The sequence below is a fragment of the Syngnathoides biaculeatus genome, chromosome 16 (assembly GCF_019802595.1).
Source record: "Syngnathoides biaculeatus isolate LvHL_M chromosome 16, ASM1980259v1, whole genome shotgun sequence".
Taxonomy (NCBI): Eukaryota; Metazoa; Chordata; class Actinopteri; order Syngnathiformes; family Syngnathidae; genus Syngnathoides; species Syngnathoides biaculeatus.
Window position 1 is genome coordinate 5,549,277 of NC_084655.1, and position 20,914 is coordinate 5,570,190.

Sequence of the window (20,914 nt, forward strand, 5' to 3'; positions counted from 1 at the left end):
CGAGTCCGCCTTCGTGTATTGAACTACGTTCATAGAGCCTGACTTCCGGCTGGTTGAAGTCGATGGCTGGACAACTGTAGGTGCGCATGCACTGCTAGTACCACTGCCTGAAGTTGATGCTTCACTATCTTTATATTTTAGAAACAGATTCATACCAACGGAAGATGAGAGAGTCTTCGTCAAATCAGCGTGTCTCCTTTTTTTCCCGGTGCGACTCCAGCGCTTTGACGCCCATCTTTCCTAGCTGGTAGCTCTGCTTGCACAGATGGCAGTAAAACATGTGCCGATCTTTTGCATCTCAACGAACCCAGCTTCCAAACTCCTTACTTTCAACCCAACCATCTTGAAAAATGCACTTCCCCATGATACAAGTTGGATCGATGAAAGACGTAACTATGATGAAGTGAAATGCCGACTCACGGAAACAAACAATGGAAAATCGACAACAAGATGGCGACTCGTCAACACGGTGACTTCCGTTGACAATTTCCGGCTGTTTTAGACACCAGACGGATCGCTATTTTTTTTTTTTAAATAAGTTTTTTTTTTTTTTTTTTCGGGAGAATTTTGGCAGTAGAGGTCCTCCCTTTGATTTTTTATAATTTAAGGCCTTTTTAGGGGCTTGACCGGTTTTCGCGGATTTTAAGGACTTTTACGAGCCCCTAAATGCACCTTCGAAAATTTAGGGGTTTTTAGGGATTTTTAGGGACGCGTGCGAACCCTGCTTGAGATAAAGGCATGGATGAGCTTTTCCTGGTCTGCTTGACACAAGCCTTCACTCTAGATACAGTGCCCTCCATAATTATTGGCAACCCTGGTTAAGATGTGCTAGAAGCCTTAAAATGAATTCAGTGTTTATTTTCGAAAAATACTGTAACACATTTAGGAAAATGTAACCAACTCAAATGAATTGTAAGAAAATGAGAAAATCCCTGACTAAAAAAAATATTTTTCATTATATCACCTGTTCCACAACTATTGGCACCCTTAATTCCCAGGAAGTAAATATAATTGAAGCATTTCTGTCATTTCTACAGTAGTTTACAACGTTTACCAGAGTATGTAGGAACATTTAATTAGTAATTCATCACTTCCTGTTTCCCTGGGGTATAAATATGACATGACACAGAGGCAATTTTTCTTATCCACTCTTAAACATGGGAAAGACAAAGGAACACAGCATACAAGTGAGGCAGATGTGCGTCGACCTTCACAGGTCAGGCAGAGGCTACAAGAATATTGCCACTCAACTGCAGCTGCCCATGTCCACTGTGAGAGGAATAATTAAGAAGTTCAAAACAACTGGAACCGTGGGAAACAAGCCTGGACGAGGACCCATGTTTATTTTGCCACCACACACAGTGAGGAGGATGGTAAGAGAAATCAAAGGATCTCCAAAGGTCACTGTTTCAGCATTACAACAAATAGCATCTTGGGGTCACAAAGTCTCCAAATCAACTATCAGGCGCTGTCTACACGCCAACAAGGTGCTTGAGAGGCATGCACGGAGAAAACCTTTCCTCATTCACAATCAGAAACGCAAACGACTAGAGTTCGCCAAGAGGTATTGGGGCTTCAACTGGGACCGTGTGCGTTGGTCAGATGAGACCAAGATTGAGATTTTTGGCAACAAACACTCTGAAGTGTGTCTGGCGTGCCACGAAATATGCGCATGCTGAAAAGCACCTCATACCCACTGTGAAGTATGGGCATGGGTCAGTGATGCTGTGGGGCTGTTTCTCTTCCAAAGGCCCTGGGAACCTTGTTAGGTTGCATGGCATCATGAATGCTTTAAAATACCAGGACATTTTAGATCAAAATCTGTTGCCCTCTGCCCGAAAGCTGAAGATGGGTCGCCACTGGGTCTTTCAGCAAGACAATGACCCTAAACATATGGCCAAATCTACGCATAAATGGTTCACCAGACACAAAATCAATCTCTTCCCATGGCCACCTCAGTTCACAGAACCTCAACCCCATCGAAAATCTGGGGGGTGAGCTGAAGAGGAGAGGACCCAGGTCTCTGGATGATTTAGAGAGATTCTGCAAAGAGGAATGGCTGAAGATCCATCTTTCTGTTTTTCCCATCTTGTGAATCATTATAGGAGAAGATTAGGTGTTGTTTTTGTTGGCAAAAGGGGGTTGTACAAAGTATCAACACCAGGGGTGGTAATAATTGTGACACACATGATTTGATGTCAATTATTTCTTTGTGGGATTTTTTTCCCCACTGAAAAAATGCACTTGTACTGAAAGTTGGATTTTTCTCTTTTTTCCCCATTGAGGCCCTATATTATTTAGAGAAAAAAAATTATTAGAAGCTAAAAAAAAAAAAAAAACATCTTAACCAAGGGTGCCAATAATTACGGAGGTCACTGTATGTTCTTCAGAATGCAGCCCTATGGGGGCACAAACCAGTGCAATCTGTAGGCCGGTCCCAAGCCCGGATAAATGCAGAGGGTTGCGTCAGGAAGGGCATCCGGCGTAAAAACTGTGCCAAACAAATATGAGCGTTCATCTAAACAATCCCATACCGGATCGGTCATGGCCCGGGTTAACAACGCACGCCCCCGGCACTGCTAACCTGCAGGGCGTCGGTGGAAATTCAGCTACTGTGGGTCGAAGACAAAGAAGAGGAGGAAACCGAATCCATCGTCAGAAGAAGAATAGGAATGCACAGAGCCTACAACTGAGTGTAGGGACTTTGAATGTTGGGACTATGACAGGAAAAGCTCAGGAGTTGGTTGACATGATGATGAGGAGAAAGGTTGATATTCTGTGCAACCAAGAGAGCAGGTGGAAAGGTAGTCAGGCTTGAAGTTTAGGAGCAGGGTTTAAATTATTCTACCACGGAGTAGATGGGAAGAGAAATAGAGTTATTTGGATGGATGGATGGATTATTATTATTTATTTTATTTTAACGGAAGAGCTGGCTAAGAATGTCTTGGAGGTGAAAAGAGCATCAGATCGAGTGATGAGATTGACTGGCGCCGCGGCTGGGGGAGCAGCCGCCCCGCCGCCCGCCCTTCCTGGGGTCCGTCGGAGACGCGGTCGCCGTCGCTTCCGGCGCGGGCCGGGTGCGGTACGGGCGCGGCGGATGTTTTCGGTCGCGGGAGGTGGGGGGAGAGTGTCGCGTCGGCTGAGGGGTTTTCACGGCGGGCGCCGGGTCTGTCGGGGGGCGACCCCCTCCTTCCGGCTCGCGCGTCCCGCCGCGCCCTCCCGTCCGCCTCTTTATCCCCTTCCCCGTCCGGGGCAGCCCCCCGCCCTCCGGCCCTCCGCGCCGGGGCGGCGCCGCGGCCGCGCGCGAAGGCGGTGTCTGTCGGAGGGGTACGTGGGCCGGCGGGCCGCGGCGGCGACTCTGGACGTGATTGGAAATTGAGAGTCTTATTTATAATGTGGTTAGCGGCTACGCCCCACAGGTAGGATGTGACTTAGAGTTGAAAGAGAAATTCTGGAAGGAACTAGATGAAGTAGTTCTGAGCATCCCAGACTGCGAGAGAGTTGTGATTGGTGTAGATTGTAATGGACCTATTGGTAAAGGAAACAGGGGCGATGAAGACGTGATGGGTAAGTACGGCATCCAGGAAAGGAACTTTGAGGGACAGATGGTGGTGGACTTTGCAAAAAGGATGGAGATGGCTGTAGTGAATACTTATTTCCAGAAGAGGAGGAACATATAGTGACCTACAAGAGCGGAGGTAGAAGCACGCAGGTGGATTATATTTTGCGCAGACGATGTAATCTGAAGGAGGTTACTGACTGTAAAGTAGTGGTAGGGGATAGTGTAGCTCGACAGCATAGGATGGTAGTGTGTAGGATGACTCTGGTGGTGGGTAGGAAGATTAAGAAGACAAAGGTAGAGCAGACAACCATGTGGTGGAAGCTGAGAAAGGAAGAATGTTGTGCGGCCTTTCGGAAAGAGGTCAAACAGGCTCAAATAGTCAGGAAATGCGGTACTGCACAGGTAAGTCTGGTGTGGCAGAGAAGTATGTTAAAATAGTACAGGACATGTATGATGGCAGCAGAACAATGGTGAGGTGTGCCTTTGGTGTGACAGAAGAATTTAAGGTGGAGGTGGGACTGCATCAGGGATCAGCTCTGAGCCCTTCCTGTTTGCAGTGGTAATGGATAGGCTGGCAGATGAGGTTAGACTGGAATCCCCGTGGACCATGATGTTCGCAGATGATATTGTGATATGCAGTGAAAGCAGGGAGCATGCAGAGGAACAATTAGAAAGATGGAGACATGCACTGGAAAGGAGAGGAATGAAGATTAGCCGAAGTAAAACAGAATATATGTGCGTGAATGAGAGAGGTGGAGGGGGAAGAGTGAGGCTACAGGGAGAAGAGATAGCGAGGGTGGACGACTTCAAATATTTAGGGTCAACAATTCAGAACAATGGTGAGTGTGGTAAGGAAGTGAAGAAACGGGTCCAAGCAGGTTGGAACAGCTGGCGAAAGGTGTCTGGTGTGTTATGTGACAGAAGAGTCTCTGCTAGGACAAAGGGCAAAGTTGAAAAAAACAGCGGTGAGGCCGGCCATGATGTACGGATTAGAGACGGTGGCACTGAAGAAACAACAGGAAGCAGAAATGGAGGTTGCAGAAATGAAGATGTTGAGGTTCTCACTCGGAGTAAGCAGTTTGGATAGGATTAGAAATGATCTTATTAGAGGGACAGCCAAAGTTGGATGTATTGGAGACAAGATTCGAGAGCAGATTTCGATGGTTTGGACATGTTCAGAGGCGAGAGAGTGAGTATATTGGTAGAAGGATGCTGAGAATGGAGCTCCCAGGCAAAAGAGCGAGAGGAAGACCAAAGAGAAGATTTATGGATGTGGTGAGGGAAGACATGAGGGCAGTTGGGTTAGAGAGGAAGATCCAGGAGATAGGCTAAGATGGCAAAAGATGACACGCTGTGGCAACCCCTAACGGGACAAGCCGAAAGGAAAAGAAGAAGACTGTATGTTCTTCAGATGGTTCAGTTTTTGTGATTGATTTGATATGACTGTTGAAATTCAGGTCAGAATCAATAACACCACCAAGATTTCGGACTTGGTCTTTCGTTTTGAAGATGGAGAGTCCAGGTCTTTATTACCAGCAATTCTCTTTTCTTTATTGCCAAAACAATTGTCTGAGTTTTGTTATGGTTTAGTTGAAGAAAATTTTGGGTCATCCAGTTATTTATCTGCTTTAGACAGTGGCACAAAACCTCAATTGAACTGTAGTAATCTGGAGACAATACTCAATATAACTGTCATCTGCATAACTATGGTAGTCAAAATTAAAACATTCACTGTATATCAAATCAGTTTTCCTCATTAAAATTTATTTAAATGCTTTTCATCCAATCCAGCCCCCAAAGAAAGCACCATCAATTTTGGTATATGCTTTTGATAAAGAAAAATATCATTGTTTTATAAAAGGATAAAGAATGTAAAGAAACTGGTTATAAAAAAAAATTAATTACTTGGAGAACTGTAGCATCTGTTTTGGATATGTTGCCTTAATGGGTGTGACATTAGCAGCTGAAGTCTCCAGCCGCTCCTTGTGAGTATTTTGATTTTTGTATTTACGTGTTTGACTTTGTCCCACTCACTAAACAGCCGAAACTACTGTGCCGCCTGTGGCTCTCCTTCCCCATGTATTATAATACTTTAATTGCACCAGTCCCCCTAATAAAGGGCGGCATATCTAAATCTCAGGTCATAACTCTAATCCTCCCCAGTCCCTAACGCCCAAATATATTCAAGTTTATATATCGGCTTGGAACAACAACAAAAAAGTACATTGGTGCCCTTGTATTAAATCAAGGTACCAGTGTATTCTTATCGTGTATGTCCGAGTTTTGAAGGTAGGTTTTGACCTATCAGCATGTGCATCTCGGCTGACCTCTCAAATATCACTGCTCATTTCAAAGATGTGACCAATGGTCACTTTGTTTTGTTATTTTGTCCTGTCATGCTCTCTCTGATGCAACTGAGTCAACTGTCCAAAGATGTTAGCATCAATCTCTTGTGGCAGATTGGATTTATTTTGTCAGTTTGTCTCAGAATATTTGAAGAGATGCTTGTCGTGCAATTTGAGAGGCACTACAATCGAGTACTTGTAGCAGTGTCACATCAGCACATATGGAGCACAACTCTATTTTCAAGTTTCTGTAAAGGGCAACTGTCCCACCACTTTTGTCCATTTAGTCAAAGTGTATTAAACAGAACCCAGTGTGTTGAAATGGATCTGTGAAGTTCGTAAAAACAGTGACAACAAACACCTTTTTTCTCTGTACAATTTTTCTTTATCCAAATGTTTGAAGGTAGACTGCAGCATCCTGCGTACTTGTACAAATTCCAGACATAAATGTGGAGAACAGATCAAGATATTCCTACAGAACCCATACTTATACCATATTTCTTGATGAACTTAAATAGTTGATTTGAGATCAAATACATTGTTACCCAGCCTTTTACTGTAAACAGCTTGGTTTCTGCGACCACAATGAAAGCTTTTAAAAGCCCTTCCTTTTGTTCCCATCTAATGGAATCAGTATGCCTTAATCAGCCTTTTTGTCACACTGCACACTCCCGAATCAGTCGGCGTTTTCAAAGTTCTGGAAGCACATTATTTCCAGGGTTAGGCCTAAGGTTACCCATAGTGTTAATTTCCCCAGTCATCTTCCGTGGAGGAGCTTCAGCTATTGTTAGTTGTTTGGATCCCTGCTTTCCATTCACTGTTTTACTGGCTTCCCCGCTGTTCGTTGATGTTTTCAAATTCAGCATACTGTTGTATACGGGTACATAGAGTGGTAAAAAAAGGCATACATATAAATTTCGATAAGATATTCGATGTCTTATATTACAGACATATTTTCCGGTAATGTGCACCACCAACCTGAACTCTGAACGCTGACTTCCTGGTGGGGCTTTGCATTTTATGATCGTTAGCGTAGCATATTTGTGGCTACAGCACCAAACATCAGAAACCCTAGTCCTGTGTTTGTTTTAACTTAAAGACAGAAAATGTCGAATACAAAAGCTAGTTGTGCAGCCGCTTTTAAAGAAATGTCTCAGCACTCCAGCCGATGATGACACAGCCAAACTGGAAGCAAAATAACGCGAGCTGAAACTACGTTGTAAGATCGTACGTTCATTTTTTTTTTAAAAAAAAGGGATCACGCGCAGAATTGAAATGCTCGCTTTTTTTTTTTTAAAAGTGCCCATTAAGCTCATTTCTACATAGTTAGAGCTTTCGTTTTGATCGCGATCTGACGCTATGAAGAGCTACTACAGATGTAGCTGAACAGTGGCAAGAGGGTGGGCTATTAGCACGGTGGACCTTCCCCTTAAAGCACTGACAATAATGACAAATAAAGGGAACCAAGACTCTTGGGATTCAAAAAATGTTTCCTCACAAACACCATGTATGGCACAGAGACCATTGGAGCAAGATGGGATCACTGATCATGAATGCAGGAAGCACCAGAACTGAAGAAATTCATCAATGATGAGTTTGACAGTGATGCACCAAAGGTAGCTACGATGGATATTTTTCCGATTGTAGAAGAGTCAAATGCTTCTTTTGAAGTCTTGGCAAATGATGTGTAATATAGTGGATAAACTGCGCTATGCAAAAACATTTTATGCACAAATATTTAATGCAAAACTTTTTTACGTTAGTGTTAAATAGTTTAAGAATGTAATATGTTATCAACAATATTAATAAAATGTTATGCCATCGTTGAGCATTTATTTGAGTTGGTTGAGAGATTCTGTTCAATTGCAGGGACCAGGAGAAGCGTGTCCTCTAAACTTTTACCTCGAAAAAGGAGAAGACTCATCAGAGATGCAGCCAAGAGGCCCATGATCACTCTGAATGAACTGCAGACATCTACAGCTGAGGTAGGAGAGTTTGTCCATAGGACAACAATCAGTCACTTTTAAATAAAACCTTTTTAAAAAAATAAAATGATTATTACATTTACAGTGCCTTGTGAAAGTATTCGCCCCCCCCCCTTGAACTTTTCAACCTTTTGCCACATTTTAGGCTTCAAACAGAAAGATATAAAATTAATTTTTTGGGTCAAGAATCAACACCAAGTGGAATACAATCGTGAGGTGGAATAAAATTAATTGGATACTTAATCCTTTTTTTAACAAATAAAAAACTGAAAAGTAGGGCGTGCAATATTATTCAGCCCCTTTACTTTCAGTGCAGCAAACTCACTCCAGAAGTTCAGTGAGGATCTCTGAATGATCCAATGTTGACTGATGATGATCACTAGAATCCACTTGTGTGTAATCGAGTCTCTGTATAAATGCACAAGCTCTGTGATAGTCTCAGGGTTCTGTTTAAAGTGGAGAGAACATCATGAAGACCAAGGAACACACCAGGCAGGTCTGAGATACTGTTGTAGAGACGTTTTAAGCCGGATTTGGATACAAAAAGATTTCCCAAGCTTTAAACATCTCAAGGAGGACGGTGCAAGTAATTATATTGAAATGGAAGGAGTATCTGACCACTCCAAATCTACCCAGACCATGCCATCCTTCTAAACTTTCACCTCGAACAAGGAGACGACTGATCAGAGATGCAGCCAAGAGGCCCATGATCACTCTGGATGAACTGCAGACATCTACAGCTGTGGTGGGAGAGTCTGTCCATAGGACAACAATAAGTCGTACACTGCACAAATCTGGTCTTTATGGAAGAGTGGCAAGAAGAAAGCCATTTCTCAAAGATATCCATAAAAAGTCTTGTTTGAAGTTTGCCACAAGCCACCTGGGAGAGACACCAAATGTGGAAGAAGGTGCTCTCGTCAGATGAAACCAAAATTGAACTATTTGGCCACATTGCAAAACGATGTTTGGCGTAAAAACAACACAGCTCATTACCCTGAACACACCATCCCCACCGTCAAACATGGTGGTGGCAGCCTCATGGTTTGGGCCTGCTTTTCTTCAGCAAGGACAGGGAAGATGGTTAAAATTGATGGGAAGATAAATGGAGTCAAATACAGGACCATTCTGGAAGAAAACCTGTTGGAGACCTGAGACTGGGATGGAGATTTATCTTCAGAACGGGACGATGATCCAAAACATAAAGCCAAATCTACAATGGAATGGTTTACAAATAAACATATCCAGGTGTTAGAATAGCCAAGTCAAAGTCCAGACATGAATCCAATCGAGAATCTGTGGGCAGAGCTGAAGACTGCTGTTCACAAAAACTCTCCATCCAACCTCACTGAGCTCGAGCTGTTTTGCAAGAAGAATGGGCAAGAATTTCAGTCTCTCGGTGTGCAAAACTGATAGAGACATACCGCAAGCGACTTGCAGCTGTAAATGCAGCAAAAGGTGGCGCTATAAAGTATTAATGCAAGGGGTCCAAATAATATTGCATGCCCCACTTTTCAGGTTTTTATCAGTTAAAATAGTTTAAAATATCCAATAAATTTCGTTCCACTTCACGATTGTGTCCCACTTGTTGATTCTTGACAAAAAATTATTCTTACATCTTTATGTTTGAAGCCTAAAATGTGGCAAAAGGTGGAAAGGTTTAAAGGGGTCGAATACTCTCACAAGGAATTGTGTGTGTGTGTGTGTATATATATATATATATATATATATATATAATATATATATATATATATATACACACACACACACACACACACACACACACACACACACACCACACACACACACACACACACACACATACCAATGAGTGTCTCCGTAAGAAGCATATAAAAGGTTCTCGCCTACCCAGTCTCCAGACCTAAACCAAATAGAAAATCTTTGGAGGGAGCTGAAACTTCGTGTGTCTCAGCGACAGCCCAAAAACACGTTCTGATCTAGAGAAGATCTGTGTGGAGTGGGCCAAAATCTCTCCTGCAGTGTGTGCAAACCTGGTGAACAACTACAGGAAACATTTGGCCTCTGTAATTGCAAACAAAGGCAAATATTAACATTGTTTTTCATGGTCTTGGCCATGTTACAAGTTTGAGTCTTACTGATTGTATGGCATAGACAAGTGTCTTTACGCAGCTAACGACCTCACACAGGTGCATCTAATTCAGGATAATACATGGAGTGGAGGAGGACTTTTAAAGGCGGACTAACAGGTCTTTGAGGGTCAGAATTCTAGCTGATAGGTCTTCAAATATTTATTTGCAACTGCATCACACAAATAAATCGTTGAAAAAAATTCATACATTGTGATTTCTGGATTTTTCTTTTTAGTTTATCTCTCTCACAGTGGACGTGCACCTACAATGAACATTTCAGACTCCTCCATGATTTCTAAGTGGAAGAACTTGCAATATAGCAGGGTGTTCAAGATCCAGGGTTCAGTGGAGTTTCCATGTTCCTCTGTGCCTGTTCCTCCCACATCCCAAAAACATGTAACATTAACTGGACACTCTAAATTGCCCTTGGGTGTGATTGTGAATGCGACAGTTGTCTGTCTCAATGTGCCCTGTCATTGGCTGGCAACCAGTTCAGGGTGTACCCTGCCTCCTGCCTGTTGACAGCTGGGATAGGCTCCAGCACTCCCTTGTGAGGATAACTAGCTAAGAAAATGTAACTTAAAATTGATGGAAAAAATATGCAAAAATCTGCCTTTTTTTTTTTTTTTTTTTTGCTGTAATGCGTTTCAAGAAAAGAAATTAACATTTCTTTCTCCAAACATTCAAGCAGCTGCTAATTTAACAAAATATTCTCTCTGTTCTGTGGGAACAATAATTACTGCTGCTTAGTAGGGGACCTTCTCTGCCTTATTTTCTTATATTCCAGCAGAATGTGGTACTACACTTGAAGGCAAGCAACTTTAAATTCAGACTTGATTATATACTGTATGTCATTGCTTAAAAAAAACAGCAATGAATTGGAATACAATGGAGGAATACTGTACAGTATTCTTCAACAGCTATTATTTAAAAAAAAAAAAAAACACCCCCAGCCCCGACAGATCCATCACGTAAATTAATGGGGCAATTCACACTTTTGGAGGTAGTGTCTAACCCAGAAATAGAAGCAGGAAGCCAGTTGTGTGTAAGGGTATGCCATGGCGTTTAACACCTGGCACGCACTTCCGTCACCTTTCTCTGTTGAAAGCAATTAGCGCTGTAATTACACCTCAGTCACAGGAGAAGCTGAAGCTGATGTCGTCCTACATTCCATTGGATTGTGATTGGTTGCATTTGGCTGGGCTATGTTTAAAACAGAAAGGTGGAAATAAATTCTATTGGACTCTAATGCAACAATTGCACATGATTTCTGTGTAAAAGAGGTTACTGAATGTCAAAACAAAGTGATGATGGAAAGGCGAGGTTAACGTTCAACCTGGTTAACAGAGGAAGTGTCACTGTCTCCTGATTGTCTCAACAGACAAGACCAAACTGAACTAATCAGCAATATTCACTGTGATACAATAATGTTACAGCAGGTGGGGTGATTTCATTCACATTAGCATCATATTTTCACCTATAAGTGGATTAACTTGAACGTTTTGAGTAACAAACCATTGTTTCGCTGTTTATTTTTGTGCGTGTTGTAGGACCAAATTTTGAGTGAAAAATGAAACAGTCTTATGTTCTCGTCTGTGTGTAAGGAGTGTTACAGTTGCCAATGTTTTTCTAGCCATTTACTGTATGTAACATCAGTCAATCAAATCAAATCACACAAATACAAAATGACAACACTTGAAAGAAGGTACTGTAGGACAGAGATCAACCCCAGATACGCACACTGGACTCCATTTCCTGACTTCATGCACTAGGCCACATCCCTTAAAGTGTATGGAATGTCTAGTTTCTAACGAAAATTGTCTTTTCTAGAAGAAAATATGTTATACTGTACCATACAATATGTAACCTTTTGGATGATGTAACCAAAAAATATAAGCGTTTATGAATTGAAGTCCACAAACTTTGACCGAGTTTCCCGGGTCTGAAAAACACGTGCGGCTGACCTCTTGACGTCACTACAGGTAAACACATTGTACAGCGGATAGTTTCTCATACAAGCAGAGGGAGATCCATCACACTGTACAATGAACAGCCGGGTGGTCGTGTACCTATTTACTAAATACACGGCGTTTGCATAGTTTTAAAACAAGACCGAAAACTTTGTATATACATTGAAGATATCAAAGCCTTTAACAAACAAGAAGTCTTTGTTTTCAACATGAGGCATATCCATCTCCCTGCGTGCTCGGCACTTTCTTCATGACCAGCTATTTCGTCTGCATTCAAATGTGTATTCTGTCTAATTGGGTCAGATTGATAACCTTTAACGCTCGTATAAAGCTTGTATTTTTCACATTCTTCGTGGGACCCTTCAGAATAGTGTTTATCACTCGAAATATCGGAAAATTAATCGTCGTTCTTAAAATGTATTTCAATGCTAATAATAAAATGGAAAAAAAATGAACATCTTGGGTAAAAACAATAAATAAAATAAAATAAATAAACAATATTCCGTTACAGTACTGTTATTTCAGTGGTTTGAGTTCAAGAAGTTGATGGCTCTGGGGAAAAAACTGTCCTTGAATCTGGTTGTCCATGTTTTGTGGGACCTGTACCGCCTGCCAGAGGGCAGCAGGTTAAACAGGTGAAGACCAGGATGTGAAGCCCTTTACAATACAATACAAATTAATGTTTTGTTCCTTTTGTATAATCAGTGGGATCAGTTGAAATGCATATATGTGAGTGATAAAAGTAAATTGTACATTTGTCTAAGGAAATGTGAGGTGTTTCACAAAATGTTTTGTAAAAGAAATGTTCATTAAATTTCAAGATTTTTGTAATGTTCTTGTGCTTCTCTACACCAAAACAAAGGAAAGAAATGATACTTTTGTTATCTATAGCAGAGTATGGTATAACTTTAATGATCCAGCCCACTTCACAGTCCGAGTCCGTATGTGGCCCACAATGTGAAATGAGTTTGACACCCCTGACCTATGGGGTCTCAAGGATCTGTTGTTGGACCCTTCTTGTTCAGCCTGTATAGGGGAAACTTGGGTCAAAATTTTCAAGACTTTAATTTGGACTATCATAGCTATGCAGATGAGACAGTTATATTTAGCAGTGTCTCCAGATGACAACAGTTCAATTAAGCTGTTGCACCACTGTCTAAACCAGATAACTGGATGAGCCAAAATGTTCTTCAACCAAAGCACAACAAAACAATTGTTATTGTTGGAAAGGCAATTATTTTGTCACTTTTAATTATTTTTTCTCTGTTTTAAATGTTTCAAATCTTTGTATTCAAATCCTTTTAATCATGTAAAGCATTGCCTTGTATATCAAATGTGCTATATACATTTGCTTTGCTTAGTGATTATTCCCTATTTAGCATTTTCATAATGTATTACACAACTTTATGAATGTATGACTACGATTGCATTCATGAGTAGGGTTGGGCATTGTTTGAATTTGAGCAACTCCGCTCAACTTCTTTTTAAGTGGGAGAACTTGCACAGCTGATGGGTAACTGTATACTTTTTTGTCCCACTGTATGTGCAAGTTTTAACTTAACTTCATATTTTAACCTTGTAGCCTTGTATTTTGAAAGGTATGCACCGGAACTCAGCATTTTGGCACAAAAAGTAATTCATTATATAATACATTAGAACTGTAAATGAATAGAATATATTAAGTCTCTTATGAATGGAGACTTATGGGACACCCTGTAGTACTATTTATAGTTGTTTTTTTTTGTCCTCTGACGTAGTACTGTAAATATCTGATGTGAATAGTTATAAAAAAAAAAAACTGCGCACTTGGAGAGACAAGGCATAGCGATGCGCCGGGTGGTGGCGCAGCCGTGTGCCACTTCCTTGTGTCCGCTGCTGCACCTTGTTGCGCCCTGATTACATTGTGTATTTAAGCCTTGTTTTTCATGCCACTTGTTCCCAGATCATTGTGTGTACATGAATGTGTGTTCACGAGCGTCAGCTAGCGTAACTGCCTCATCCCATGTCATAGCGTTATTGACCCATATCAAGTCATGTTACGTTTCCATGTTTTGCCATGTCCTGATTTTTTACATTGTTTCATGTTTTTTGGACCAAGCTTGTTGCCTTGTGATTTTATTACCGTCTCCCTGTTGGACTGCCTTTCCGTGTACGATATCTGCCCGGCAATAAATGTTCCTAAAATCCACGCTTATGTCTCAGCTTACTGCATCTGGGTTTTCCCCTGCGCCCAGTTAACGACAAAATCTAATTTATTTAGTATCTCTTCTAATATTCCAGTGTTTCGCAAAGTGAGACACCATCATGAATTTTTATCTCGTTATACATGTGAGAGCGTGAATTAATGAGAACTAACAAGAAATTGGCAGCACCATGTGCTGGAGACGGAGTACAACATTTTTAAAAATAAAAAATAGATAAATAAAGTAGCTACTGAGCCTAGTTCTGAAGTTGAGTTTTTACGTAGGTGATGGCCCCAAACAGCGCCGCAGTAGCCATGGGCCACTGTCAATGTCAAACCCTGTTTAATTGGAATACAAGTTTGAGTAAATTGATTTACAAGCTTAGTGACGGAATTAATTCCTGACAGTGGGTTCAATTATAGGCCAGTGCCTCAATATCTAGCCACTGTCCTTCTCAGGCATGGATACGACAATGACAACAACTGTTTATCTCACCTTCATTCAGAATCAGGAATTACAGTCTTACAGATCCGTCTATATCGCAATTTTAAGACTGGGCGAAGTAAAGGTCACAGTATCATAAAAAGGTAAACCAACCTTTCTTTACTGAGTGCCATCTTGTGACAGTAAACAACACTATTGCAAATAATTTACCCGAGATGATAAACTTGGAATGTGTGAGGCAGTTATCCATTGGCAGCTTCATTACAAAATATTAACCATTGTTCTTAAGTCTCAAAAAGAGAACTTCAATAAAACAAACTGGGATTTACATGACCAGGAATTTTGGGGTAAATCACAGAGTTGGGGGAAAAAAAAAAAAAAAGATTACTCATTCCATCAAGATTGACTGGGCGTCTGCAAATAACATCACTTCCTGCATATTCTCCAAAACAAATCCCTTGAGATGATTTTCATGGCGGGAGTTACAAAAATTCCGTAAGTCAAAATCACGTGTGGTGAAAAAAACGGATGGGTCCATTCCAGTTGCCTTTTTTTAAAAATTAAAAACATACTAAAAATCATGCTTTTGGTGTCAGTTGGGCTTTTAAATGACCTGTTCATTGACTGTGTATATGTGTACTTAATTGCTTAAAAAAATACATATTTAGAAGAAATGTATCTTTGTTCATCTATTTATGCCAGTAAGGTATAGTGACAACAAAGTAATGGTCTTCTATTAGATGGGAGGAAGTACATACAGCAATGAAACTATCGACTTTTTATGACATTTTTGTTTGTTCGTGTGACATCCATGATATTTTTCAACTGTAGAGTATGTACCTTGGCTTCAAAAAGGTTGGAATTCTCTGCTATGGTCAATATCATGTGTTCCACAGAACGGAAGCATGTATACACACAAACATGAGCGTTAACACTAGCTTGCTAGGTTACATAACATTTTGTTGCCATATCGGATTAAAAGTGCTTCAACATATCTCAAGCAAGACTTACACGAACGTGACCACCGGTTACCAGCAATATATGTCCCCCCCCCCCACATTATTCTTACTATACAGTCAGTGTGATGCACTCATGTTGTTGTTGCCACGGTAATGCGTGTTGTTGCCACGGTAATGCGTGTATCTGGTCGCATTTAAGTTAAATACCTATAGCCCAATGATCGTTAAAAAAAAAAAAAACGATTCAGCGGTACTATAGTGTCGGAATAAAAGATTCTATTGCAGTAGTCTGACAGTGCAGTCATGAACGAGCAATTTTCTCTTGTAGTCTGAGCTACGCATTACGTGTTGTCGCTCAGCCGTCTCATCTCACGTGCAGTGTAAAATAACTATTGGCCGTCAATTATTGACAGTTCAATAAACCTTCCTAAAATCCACGCTTATGTCCCGGCTTCCTTCATCTGGGTCCTACCCTCTACCACATTTGTGACAAAAGTCAAGTTTATTTATCATTATTTCTAATATTCCAGTGTTTCGCAATGAAAGAGGTCATCATGATTTTAGCATTTTAGCGACGAGACAGGGTGAATAAATGAAAACTGACAAGAAAATGCCAGCTCCATGTGCTGGGGACTGAGTAAAAAATTTTCGCATTAAAAAAAAAAAATAAATAACTACCAACCTGATATGTGAAATGTAGAAAATCGGAACCACATTTTTTTTGGCCTTATCATCGGTTTAAAAACTCCAAACCGAATTCAAATGCTCCATATAAAAACCTCAATTGTAATAAATGGGCCGAACCCAAATTGGATTTCATTCAGTTCAACAGGAGTGGAATATTCCTTTTGCCAAACTGTTCAGAAGCAAATTTTTGCCATTCGGTATAGAGCTCGTGTACCTACGTCATCAAATCACGTCACTGGCCGGAAGTGCCAGTCAAACAAACCATTCTTCAATGCTAAGACGAACTGAAAATACATCTTATAGCACGACGGCCAGAGTTTTGTCTGATAACGTTAAAACATTTAGAAGGTGATAATAAACGAAGGTACATGGGAAAAATGAGAGACACTTGGCACAGAGGACCCATATTTAATGCCAAAGTAGATGTTTTCACGGATAGGAAATTGGGACTATTAACCAGCTTCCACTTGTCTTGGACAACTGGATCTACACATGTATTTGGTGAGTAAGCCGTCGAGATTTACACAGAAGAGTTTGAAAGCGTAGAAAACTTTGGACGCATACAAATACTTCATTTCTGGATCTGTTCTCAATCAAGAATAAATCCCACATACTGATGGAGCCATTCGGATTCTTTCAATACAAATACCAATATTTAAATAAATGACCCTGGTTTTACACAAACTCGCATTCATTAACTATAATTAGGAAAAAAAAGAAAAAGTGAGTCGTCTCCTCCGTACACAAAGCGTTTGCAGCCACACGAACTTCGGTAAACCTCTGTGACTGACGGTTTATTTTCTTTTTTTAAATACGCATTGGAGTCATTTGAGAACAATGCATATTGGAAAAAAAAAAGTCTGTAGGGGAGAGGTTTACTGAAGATTAACGTGTGGCTGCAACACGCTTCTGTACGTTGGAGATGACTTCCTGTCTTTTTTTTTTTTAAACGCGTTGTTTTTTGCTGAAATCGATCAACCTTTTTCTCGTCTTTTCAGCTGGTATTCCATAGAATGATCTCTTTGAATATCTGTCTCGCCTTTGTAACAACCAACAGCACAACAAGTGTCGGACATTATGAATATTCTGCTAAGGTTCAAAGTCCCCTACACTGTCGAGCAGCATTTTTTTGACCGTCAACCGCCATGAGCATTTCACGGAAACGATCGTTCCGTTACTGTGTCGTTACCCAGCCTGAGAAAACACTGAACCGAAAGTCCGTTTCCCAGATCTCAGGGCTTACTTTTAATAAAATTCGCCAATGTGTGGAATATAAAACAAGTTCTCAACGAAATACAACAATCTGTATAAAACGAACCTACATGAACCCCTTTATTTTTAATGATTAAAACACCCAGCTTTGTCCGTGTGGTTTACAAACAGCACCGGTTTCCGCTTCTGCGCTACGCATGCCCAAGGTCGAGTTATTCATTTACGGGTCACTCAAACGCTAGTCAAACATGTCGGTTGCTAAGCGTAAAAAACAAAATGCTCATGCCTGCTAAGGCTTTATTCTGAAGTACATGTAAAAACCGGTTCCCATGAGCATTATCAATGGGAACCTAAAAATCGTTTCCCAGGATAAAAAAATCAACGGAACCGAAAGATCGGTTACCATACTTGCCGAAATCCTCATGCCTGCGTCAATAGGCCGCCGTGAAAATGGTGACATCACGTGCACTCGCTCTATAGAGCCAGGAAACACACTGTCTGTGCATGCTTGGTGTTGACGTAAATGACGATGACGTCATTGTTCATGCATGGCGTAAATATGGCAGGTCCCAATGGACCTCTTTCGCAACAGGGATGTTGTTTTTCACTCCTTAAAATTTTTTTTCACTGTGTATGTGTTTTTTTTTAATAAACCTATAAAAACAACACTAGTTACTGTGCCTAATAGACGACGGACCTCCACCTTGATAAATGCACGTCACACGGTTGTTCTTAATCAGGGTTAACAATATCTACTTTATAATGTATAATTTGGTGTCAGTGGCACTTTAAGTTTCTCAGTTGTGTAAATGTCTATGCTGGATAATGGAGGTAGGCTGTGGAGTATTGGACGGAGCCAACACTGCACTGGTCCACAGGCGACTAGCAGCTAATTGCACATGCATCCAACTCTTATCAGCTGACCACAACAATGACAATATATTGAGTCTGAAAAAAAAAAACAAGTGTGTCCATTTTACCTAGCAAACAATAAGTCAAAATAAATAGTCTGACAGGCCTAACTGCCATTAATACAGTGCAAAAGCAGTAATTTATTGACATGTTGGGAAACATGACCCAAATCTGCTTCCAAGGTGTAAATATTTAGCTGAGGTAACCTTGGCTCACTTGTGCATTTTTATATGAGATAATACTGAGAGAGAACTGTGAGAATTTTCACATTCAACAAAGCCAATAAACTATTTAAAATGTACATAGGGATATCAACACAATTTTTTAGACCAATACCAGTCCGAGTATTTACGCATGAGTACTTACCAATATCACTAATACCTACCCCCAAAATTTGAAGTAACACAACTACCGATTACTGTGAACGTAGGCCCCTCTTTCTTTCTAAGAAGCATGATGATTGCCAATGTGTCTAACAAACAGTGTAGTCACAACTACTTGTGGGGAGGACTTATTCGATGTCATTTATTATTATTATTTTGTTTTTGCCTTGAAGTATTGTTTGCTGGTATCGGCAGCCTTCACATCTACCCGGTACCTGTGTCAATCCAATAACCGGTATCGGTACCTCAGACAGATCCTCACCTTCAACTTCAGGGCTTTTTAAGCCTTTCTATTTCAATCGGTGCTGTATTGTTAACTTCTAGCGTTAGCTCTTAGCGAGGAAACACTTATGTAGCTAGATTTTTTTCAAGTTATTGAAAAGAGATCATCAAACATTCCCCAAAAGCCTTACCTGTGCTGTGGCGATCCTGAAAAGGAGCACCTTCAGCTGGGCAGCATGCCCACAGTAAGATTGCCTTGAACAGCAACAAAACACATCCATGGCATATCTTCATCCTGGCTTAGCTTCAAAACAAGCCGCTAGAATGTTGTCAACAACAATTGACGCTCGGGTACGATGATGAAACGTCGTGTTTCAGTCATTGGTTAACAATAGAACGTAAATGTAGGCAAGCATTCTGTCGCTCTTTACCCAGTTAGCTTCGGCTAGCATCTCGATGATAACAGTCGCTAACGACAACGAACGCGCCTACTAAAGCCTCGTTTCTGGTGTCCATTTGGACAAAAGGTGCGAACGAGTCCGTCGTCAAATCATATTCGGTGGGTGCCGCTTGACGTTATTCAGGTAAAAGCGGACTGGACAGGAATAAATCAAACGTGGCTACCGTACAACTCATCCCCTACGAAGCGCCATGTTTCTTCGCGACCACACGTCACGAAATTGGGCGGCAACCAAAGCCAAAGCGTGACTGACGGGGCGTAAGAGCCAATCGAGACTTGGAATACTGACACACTTGAACGTACAGCCAATCAGCACCTCTCATTATTTGTCATAGAAACAAAACGCATTTCGTAAAGGTCGTGGAAAGTTTGCAAAAGCATAGATTGATGTTGGCAAAGTACTCAGGCGTTACACTCAGTTTTAAAAATTCAGATAAAGTAGAATTACGGAATCAACTACAAAAGTAACAAACAAAGACAAACACGCTTTGTCGCCTGAAACAAACTTTAAAACAACAAAACATGAAAACATAATAAAATTATTAAAATCTTGATACTGTACAGTACAACTGTATGTTTAAGAAGAAAGAAAGTATTTTAAAAGAGTATGGTAGAGGTTAATTAGAGAGCCTCAATAAATGAGTCAGGTGGAACTCTGATTCAATCGGAAAATGATTTAGTTTCATAGATAGTCGATATAAAAAGTCCACACACAAATGCTACATTTTTGTAATATTTATAAATGAAACCAAGATAAGTAATTTCCAACGTTTTATCCATCATTATTGTGAGCTCTAACCTGTAAAATATTTTTTTCCAAAATGCTTTTGATAGCAGATGTAAAAAAAAAAAAAAAAAAAAAAAAGAGAAAATCTGTTTGAACAAGTGCACACACCCTATCTAAACTGGGGATCTGGCTGTGTTCAGAATTAGTCACATTCAAACTAATGTTAAATGGAAGTTGCCATTAAAGAGACTCTGAATTACCCCAAATAAAGTTAAGTGGTTTTAAAAGGCTTCAGAAGCAAAGCAAAGCAAATTTATTTGCATAGTGCATTTCATACACAAGGTAACTCAATGCACTTTACATGATTAAAAACATTCAAATACAAAAATAAAAACATATTTAAATTAAAAAGTACAATTAAAACAGCTTTTAGTGCTAGAAATATCACTGAAAAGTGGAAGTACTGTAAAATTCATGAGAAAAAAATAAGAGTTTTGAATCTGGATGCGAAAACACTCACAGTTGGGGCTTACGTAACCTCTGTTGGCAATTTTTTGCCTCATAATAGCTAAATGCTGCTTGACCATGTTTGCTTTGGACTCTGCACTCCATTACTAGAGCTGAGTCAGTCAAAATCAGAACCCTTCTGTGTTTGTATTCCATTGGCATTTCTTTCATGTATTCAGGACCTCATTCAGTGATTTATAGAGCAGTAGGAGAATTTATCTATTCTGAAGCGGACTGGGAGTCAACGT

General features: G+C 40.5%; 1 protein-coding gene across 1 annotated transcript in view; it reads right to left on the reverse strand.

The window, feature by feature from the left end:
* lmtk2 (lemur tyrosine kinase 2) overlaps positions 1–19,675 on the reverse strand; it is a 69,164-nt gene extending 49,489 nt beyond the window's left edge. Inside the window, exon 1 of the mRNA XM_061845785.1 lies at positions 19,164–19,675. Within this exon, the coding sequence (XP_061701769.1) occupies positions 19,164–19,266 (103 nt within the window). The 5' untranslated portion in view covers positions 19,267–19,675. The remainder of the gene's footprint in view (positions 1–19,163) is intronic.
* Positions 19,676–20,914: the final 1,239 nt, after the last annotated feature.